General features: G+C 33.8%; 1 protein-coding gene across 1 annotated transcript; it reads right to left on the bottom strand.

The window, feature by feature from the left end:
* Window positions 1-262: 262 nt before the first annotated feature.
* On the bottom strand, window positions 263-8,333 carry LOC102804791 (cytochrome P450 1A5-like). Its single transcript, XM_078006840.1, has 9 exons — window positions 8,168-8,333; window positions 7,006-7,183; window positions 6,302-6,391; window positions 5,939-6,100; window positions 4,915-5,123; window positions 4,080-4,211; window positions 2,947-3,186; window positions 1,343-1,441; window positions 263-557 (listed from the first exon to the last, which is right to left on the bottom strand). Exons 1-9 carry the CDS (start codon window positions 8,331-8,333, stop codon window positions 304-306), a joined length of 1,530 nt encoding a protein of 509 aa, XP_077862966.1. The 3' UTR covers window positions 263-303.
* Between the last annotated feature and the right edge of the window lie 218 nt (window positions 8,334-8,551).

Genomic DNA, 8,551 nt, shown 5'->3' with positions numbered 1-8,551 from the left:
ACTCACACGGCTGAGGTGGCGGATCACTTTCACGCATGTATTTGGAACATTTGTATGTATGCTTGTTGGTAATTTACACTCTGAACGCCCTCATGTTACCGGGTTCAAACATGCAGTTAGAGGGGCACTCTCCTGGTCTCCCCTGTAATGTTTTTTCTGATAAAATATATACAAATTTGTGATATTTCAAACGTTTTCTCATATTCATAAATATACTCAAAGTTAGTAGCATGTAAAATATAGTGACTCAAGTAGACAGTATATGTACTGATTTTTAAAAAAAATGTATGATAATTAAAACGTTTATTTGCTTCTACCAATGGCAATGACTTTATATGGACAACATTTTATGACCTGAGCGGCACAATGTGGCTCTAAACACGGCTTCTTGCCGCCAGCTGGCACCTTGAACGTGTACTGTTGAAATATACTTATAAAAAGGAGAAACAGTTGATTCTTGGCCAATGCTTCTCCCACACATACTCGGCGTCCAGCTGAAAAGGGCATGTAACCATCTAGGTTAGGTAGCATCTTTCCATCGGAATCTAAGAATCGTTCTGAAAATAAAACACACAAATAGGATGCACTAATGTTTGATACACACTGTATTGATGTTCAGCGTATCTGAGTAATTAACTAAAATTCCGATAATCGATAATACAAGTAGGATTGGAGTATTTTACCCATTTCTTGCTAAATAAAAACTTTCTTTTTTAATATGATAATGAGATAATTTAATGGGAGAAATGTTCATATCACATAGAATTATACATGACTCGAATTTATTACAATGAACAATAGTGAATATTTAATCATTTGTGTGTTCCATATTTAGGCAATAACAGCAGATTCACATCATAGCGAGAATGAATAATTGGTAACGTTTGTTTTCCTGAAATGCAACCAAAACTAACAAAATTGAAATAGATTTCCATAGAATGGTAAAATCTGGAAAGCACAACAGTTTCGCACCAGAGCTTCGGAAGAAAACAAAAATAATATCCTATCTTTCATTTTTTTACTTGAGGGTTTACCAATAAAAACAACTTATGCTCGAATTTGAATAATCCAGTTGAATTGAATGTAAAATAATTAATGCTCATTATGAATGCGTTCAAGAATTGTGCCGAATCATCAGCTCGGGTTTTTTCCAAGATTATTTTCAATTGTGATATTTTGTGTTGAATACAAATGATTTCTTGTTGTAAGTCACAATACATGGTTTGTCTCTCATATAATGTTATTGGCAAAGGTATATTGCAAATATCGCAGTAGAAAGGGGTATCCTACCTTATAATAGAACACTGTAAACTGTCAGGGTGATTTGATATATATAATTTACCTGGCCGAAACGTTTCTGGTTCTTCCCAATGTTTCTCATCCATATGGACATTCCACAGGTTACACCATATCCATGTATTCTTCGGTATTACATACCCACCTGTATTAGATAACATGACTTCAGCATAATTTGAACACATTTGAACGAAATATGTTCTTGCATGACAGAGATCCAATTTCGAAATTGCAGAAATGCTTGACTTTGACGTTATGTAGAACTAAAATGACCGTTATTTGGCTATCTTGATTTCGATTATGAAACACAAGCATTTGCATATGTATGACATGGTGCTGAAAGTCAAGGTCTCAATATGTGATCATTTTTGCTCTGTAAAAAAATGAAAAGGAGAAAAAAGAATAACGCTTTCAAACTTGGCACACATTTGTTACTTGTAACTCACAAGACACGGTTTTATGTCTAATATACAGAGTCAAGGTCAAGTATGTGTTTATGAATGTTCAGTATAGAACTACAAGGGGAAACTACTGAAGGTCTCACATTGGTATGTACATCGTATGCTGTGAAACAGTGGGTGCTGGGGTGTGGGTTTCAATTAAAGATGCAACATGGTCGTAAATACTTCGCTTTTACAGATAAATTAGTTTATGATTTTCTATAAACCCAAAACACCATTCTTACAGCAAACAAGTAATTACATTGTTCAATGAAACAACAGTATTCAGTACTACACATGTGCTCTGATTGTTTTGGTACTTTGTACTTTGGTATGTTAACGACACATAGGCATTTGAGTCTTTAAATTTATTATCGAACGAATACCATACAAAGAGCTGCAACATAACTATTTGCAGGTTCCGATCAATCATTCTTTAGTTCTAGCCTCAGCATGCCATAATGTAAACACTATTATCATACATCTGTCACCGTAACGCCATAAGTTACAGCGTGTGTAATTTTGGGGTATTTTACGGGATATTTTCATCCAACCATATTAGGAAATGCGAATTCCAAATATGGAATGATTACACACGTAAGCGTCCTCTAATAATAAAAACAAACATGACTCCACACAAAAATGTTCGCTGATTCTGTTCTAAACATTTTGAATTTCGGTATTGCAATGGTGTATCCTTGTAAGGAAAAGATGTATAATAATAAGGTAACAAGGATACCTCAAAGTATGCACTCAGACAGTACACCACGCATAGGCCTCCGCTTCGCGTCGGTCAATACTCCAACTGTACTGTCTTCGTGCATACTTATCGTACTAACCTAATATTATATAATATGTGTTTTATAATAACCCTTTCTCACACCTTTCATCACTGTATCAAAATAGATGCTCCCAAATAATACAATAACTCGATGCGCAGTGTCGGTCATTTGTGTGTGGGAATTTGTGATTGCTAAACACACTAGTTTGCTCGTGACCTTAAAATAACTGCACTAACAAATGTCTATGAATGTAAATTGGATGTCACCTTGAAAATTTCAGTTCTATTGAAAAAACATATATTCTAAACTCATTTTGTGAAATAAGCATTGTCATGGCAATGCACACTCAGCTGGTCTAGTGCAATTTATTGTAAAAACGAAAGCCCTGTTATAGAAAAGTACAAATTTACACATAATGCAAAACATACCTACAGACGTATCCACTGTAGTAGTATGAGGTATGGCAAGCGGTACAACTGTTCTTATTCGCATGACCTCGTGTATAACGGCCTTACAATAGGGTAGTTTGCCCTTATCAGATAACAGTGGCAGACGACCATCACCGATGACGTCATCAATTTCTCTCTGTACCTTGGACTGCACGTCAGGGTAATACGTTAGGTAAGCAACGAACCAATTTAATGTGTTGATTGTGGTATCTAATCCCGCTAGGAAATGATACAAGACCATGCTAATCACCGTTGTACTACAACGTGCATGATAATGTGTATAACCTTTTTACCTCATTGTGTATGACATCATTAATATGCCAGGTTTACATTAATTCACCATTGTTAGTCCAGGTAATTTTTATATTACAGTGATATGTAGTATGAAAATACAATCAAAATAATTTAGAAATAAAATTAACATAATATATTGACACTGAAAATATATATAGCAGGCAAAATAATGATGAAAAAAATGCACTATAGTGGTGTAATAAAACAAACAAGACATGATGATTATACAAAAATAACATAACGATGGTGAAAAAGATGAAAATAATATGAAATAATAAACAAAATGTTAATTGATAGCTTGGAATTAGCAATCGTACTTTAATCGGGAATATATTGATTGGTTTTGCATAACGAGTGATACGCATGTTTCAACCCGTTCAATATTGTATTTATAGCTTTAATATCTTAACTGAAAGCTCACTTAACATTTATATGGCCAAAAATATCTGTTTCGCGCGTGCAACAGTATAGTATCCAAGAAAAATACAAAAAAAATAGAGAGAGAAAAGTAAGCTACATCGCGGTAGAACGCAGTTCACACAATAAGCGCGTTACGGAAGTCAATACTCTGCCGTAGACGACTATATAGTTACTAAGTATTGTGATATCAATAACTATTATAACTCATCTTATTACAAGTAGTACTGTTTCACAACGTCTTTATGTGCATCTAATACATCGTAATGAATCATATTTGTATTCATAGATATTAGTTTTGTTTTACGTCATATTCTCAGAATCATTTTGGCTCAAGTAGTTATAATTGTTTGCATTTTAAATAACCGAATTGTGTGCGTGAATAGTGATGCTAAACGTACCTGCGAATATATCAGACACAGTTTGACGTATATTGACGTCTGTAAGTTGTATGGTACGATCTCCTCCAGCCGACTCGGCTTCACGCTGAATTGATAAGATGTCATCGATGAGACTTTCAACATCTTTGTTACCTGAATATATTGAAAAAAATATTCAAATTTAATGCAAATTGTTTTAGTGGTCGATGCACATACGCGGAAGTATCATAGGACTAAAGACGATAAATCTATAAAAGCATTTCAATTTTCGACATTGTGAAATCTTTTTTTTAATGGAAAAAAATAATGCAGTAATTTTACCACGTAAAATTATATTTATTAAAGTTGAATAGAGGACTCTATCGAATAAGCCTAGCTGCTGAATTAACCAATGTAAAGATCAAATAGAAGAAACTGACAACACTGACAATGTAGTAATATATTTCACAATAGCTTTACATACATCGGGTTCAATCATGTGAATATGTAACCAGATTTCTATTAAAATGCAAATGTTTCCTAGTGGTTGATGCACATACACGCGGGGAATATTAACAAGCACACAATTTGGATAGGAAGAAAGAGAAAAGACTATGATAAAGACCTTCAATTTTCGACATTGTGAAATTGTTTTGTTTTTACGAAAGAAAATACAGTGTTTTCACCATGTAAATGTTAAATAGAAGGTCTTTTGGCAGTGTTTCGAAATAATATAAAATGAACGAACTGATCAAAGTGTAATAGAATGAATATTTTTCAAAATACATCGGGTTGAATCATGTGAATTGTCAGTAACACACAAAAAAAATGAAATAATGAAACCAGAAATAGCCCACATAATCAAATGATACTTTACCTTTTTCAAGCCTGTCTTTATGTTCATCAATCTTACATTGGATTATTTTTTGCAATTCATTCACACGTTTTTTCACTTCAATGTGTCCAGGAGTAGGTATATAACGGAACATTGGAACAAAGTCAGCTGTTATTCCATTACCTAATGATTCACTCAGGTCATTCAAGACACGCATAAACTTCAGAAGTTCACGGTCCTCATACTCGTATCTGTTATAACAGACGTTACGACGATGAAGTACAAATACCTCTAACAACAACTCTAGAGTACAACATCTTTTAATTTTTTTTTTTTTTTAAATATTTTTGTGCCAGGCGACAGTTCTGGAAATTGAATGTCACCGTTGTCTCTCCTGACTTTTTTTTTTTTTTTGTATGTGCAAATTGCAAGTGCTAGTGATGACACATAGTGCATTTTGCCACAGAAGTCATATTCATGTTTGGGACTACATGACAGGGCTGTGTGGCCATCTCTCTGTCAAATGGCAATTTTAATGCGCTATCCTGGCGTCAACCAGGCTCGGTCGAACACAAGCACCTGCGGACCTTAACAAAGGTTCCCCCAAAGTCGCATTCGTTAGTGAATGAATCTCGGCCAGTGGAATAGGCCTTACCATTGAGTCTGTGGCACACTCACCCAGGGTAGGGGTTGACCCTTTGATGTTCAGCCTAAGGTAGGATTTGAACATGGGTCTACCGATCATGAGTCTGGAGCGACAACCACTATGCTACCAGTGACCGGTACTTTTACCGGTACATCTTTTAATTTCATGTCTATTCCCAAAGTATCTTTTAGATAATATTTTGCAACTACTGTGTTGCTACAGCATTGTCAGTGTTACATTTGCAGGAATTATTTACGTTACACTAGGCCGCATGTCGCTATTGAATCGCTGTGGAATTTAATGCGATTTAAAAAAAGTAAAGAGATCATATAATAAGAGGTTCAATATAATTAAACAGAATGAAAAAAAAACAGTACAGTACAGTGATGTAAATAAATGTTAGTCACAGCATCGACTTGCCTTTTTCCAAAACACATGGAAGCTATGATATTACCCACAAGCAGGAAAAGTAGTGGTTTCGGAAGGAATGGCCTTCCATTGTTTTGGGCGACAGCTCTCTGGAAAGTAGGAAAGGCTTCACATCGTACAAGAGATTCTAGCTTTTCGCCGCTCGCATAATTTCTAAATAAAACAAAAAGGACAGACATGTTGTAAATGCCGGAACAATTTATATCCATCATGTTAGCTGTACAATAAAAAATAATTCGCTTTAATCATTTATTGACGGTTTATGTCGAGGATGATGCAATAGACTACTAGTCTTGTACCAAACAATTCAATCGTCGATGCAAACAATGGAGGATACAAATTACATAAACTCACCTAATGGCTTGATGGCCTATTTTTCGCTGCAGTTTCCACTTAGCAGTGAAGTCACCAAATATGATGTTTTGACTCTTTTCTGACATCAGACTTGACACTGTAATGTTTTGTAACAAAATTAAATTTACACGTGACCTTTTACTTTTACACTGACATATTTCCCTCCTAACAAATTTGAGCTGTTCCTAGCTCAAGTGGAAAGATCTATAATTACATAATAATATGGTTTGATTGAATGATTTATTAAGTTATTTATCTCACGTTGTATGATGATTTACTTCACGTATGTCGACATGCTTGTTGTGCTACATACTGGGAATAACAAGTACGAAATCACATGTGTTTTTGTCGAAACGAATCATGTTAGTATGCATCTCATGTGAGCACACCCATTTATCCAAAATTTATCCAGGACGTTCAACTAATTTATTTAAATTATTTAGAAGTTGACTGGACTACTGAACAACATTTCTAGCACAAAGGTCATGTAACAAATTTAAATTCACATTGTGGCGTAAGGCAAATAAAATCGCACATATTCCGGAAATGACGTCGAGAGATACTTGCGGCCTATCCGAATTTCGTAGGTTAATTTCTTATCAAATCGGAAAAAAATGATGTTATGAATATGCGCAAATGCAAAAACGTTAACCTTCGATTTAGTGTCTCAAATTGAAACCATTAAATCGTCTCAGTTTATTGACTTACATGAATAAAAATATGGTCTCCCAGCAAAATCATTCTGTTTCTTCACCAATGCTTCTTTAATAACATCTAAGGAGTTGAGTACAATCACAGGCTGACTGCCAATCTTCATTGTAAAAACATCTCCATATTTCTTGCCATATTTCGTCAAAGTTAGGTGGGGTTCCTTCATCAAATCTGACAAACATTGTTAAAGCTGATTATTATTCAACTTGTTGAAAATAAGTTTACGATTGGTTATAGCCGGGATTTTTTTTCTGAAATAACTTCAACTTTATACCCCAAATGGCTGCTCTGAAAATTGTTCTGCTTGGCCTAACATATCATAATATTGATAAATATATAAGATATTAGAAAAAGATCAAATAAGCAAGATATTTTAGTTCAAATACCACAATAATAATATGTAATATTAAAATAATGAATAACACATATAAGAAGTCTGAAAATTATTAAAGTTACTAAATATTTTTATTATATTTATTAACAGTTCATCTTGTTTCGTTTGCACAACTTTTATGACCAACAATACTGTAGACATGTTCAAACTTCTTATCAACCTCCTCATATACATTTACACTCACCTACTACCTTATTTAGTATATATTTTGTTGACATTTTAAATAAACTCTCAAAACACAAATATTTGGCTAGAAGTTCAAAATGTATTACAATTTATAATATATGAATAAAATATTCGATGAGAAAATGTAATAATATGTTTGAACGTGAGTATCTCAATAAAGGTAACAAACTTAGAGAGAAATTTATAGATTCATGATTACAGTTGTCTGTTATTGTGTTACAAATTGTAGAAACACATAACACATAATTGCTTCAGGAAACAACAATAGGCCTACTAGCAGGCATTCTCACATTGACAAATATATATTTAGCTGGTCAACAGAACGCAATAAACTTACAATGCAATCAATCGAAAATAGGTTGTTATTGCAAAATGTATAAAAATATATGATTGACCTGTCAGTATTATGACGTCATGAAATTAAATTCCGATAAAAAAGAGTCTTTCACAATTGTGTATGTATATGTTCCCTGTTTAACTCATGACGTCACAACATATTGAAACACTTCATATGCAGCATATAGAAAAGGTCGGGGCCAATCTCAAATTGCAAATATTGTTTGGGATATACTCACCTATCATAGAGCCAATAAACGGGTATCCCATTGGTCCAGGTGGAAATTCAGATGGTTTACGTAAACTGAACAATCCATATGTTATGATAAACACCAACAACAGTAAAATAACATTAGTTGGAGTGTTAAGAATATCAAAGATATTATGCAGGATATAAGTAAGCATGTTGCTGATTTAAACCTTCAAAGAAAAATAAATATTATACTTATTTAATAGTGGTTGATGTTCATTAGAGAACTTTATCGTTGAACTGTTACAACAAGTCTGATTCGCCATTGTGTAGGAGGACGAGTTTGGTTTCAAATAAAAGTGATCTAGCTGTTGTACACTAATGTGGTAGTCGTTTACAAGAAATTATGCAAATGCAAAGAAAATGCAGACTA

The sequence above is a fragment of the Saccoglossus kowalevskii genome, chromosome 15 (genome assembly GCF_978046115.1).
Source record: "Saccoglossus kowalevskii chromosome 15, keSacKowa6.1, whole genome shotgun sequence".
Lineage (NCBI taxonomy): Eukaryota > Metazoa > Hemichordata > Enteropneusta > Harrimaniidae > Saccoglossus > Saccoglossus kowalevskii.
This window is presented reverse-complemented; position numbering and strand designations above follow the sequence as displayed.

Excerpts from the sequence above, each read along its gene's own strand:
- LOC102804791 (XM_078006840.1), bottom strand. The coding sequence starts at position 8,333 with ATGCTTACTTATATCCTGCATAATATCTTTGATATTCTTAACACTCCA. Across the intron at positions 7,184-8,167 it reads GTTTATTGGCTCTATGATAG|ATTTGATGAAGGAACCCCAC; the intron begins GTGAGTATATCC and ends AATGTTTGTCAG. Across the intron at positions 6,101-6,301 it reads ATAGGCCATCAAGCCATTAG|AAATTATGCGAGCGGCGAAA; the intron begins GTGAGTTTATGT and ends TGTTTTATTTAG.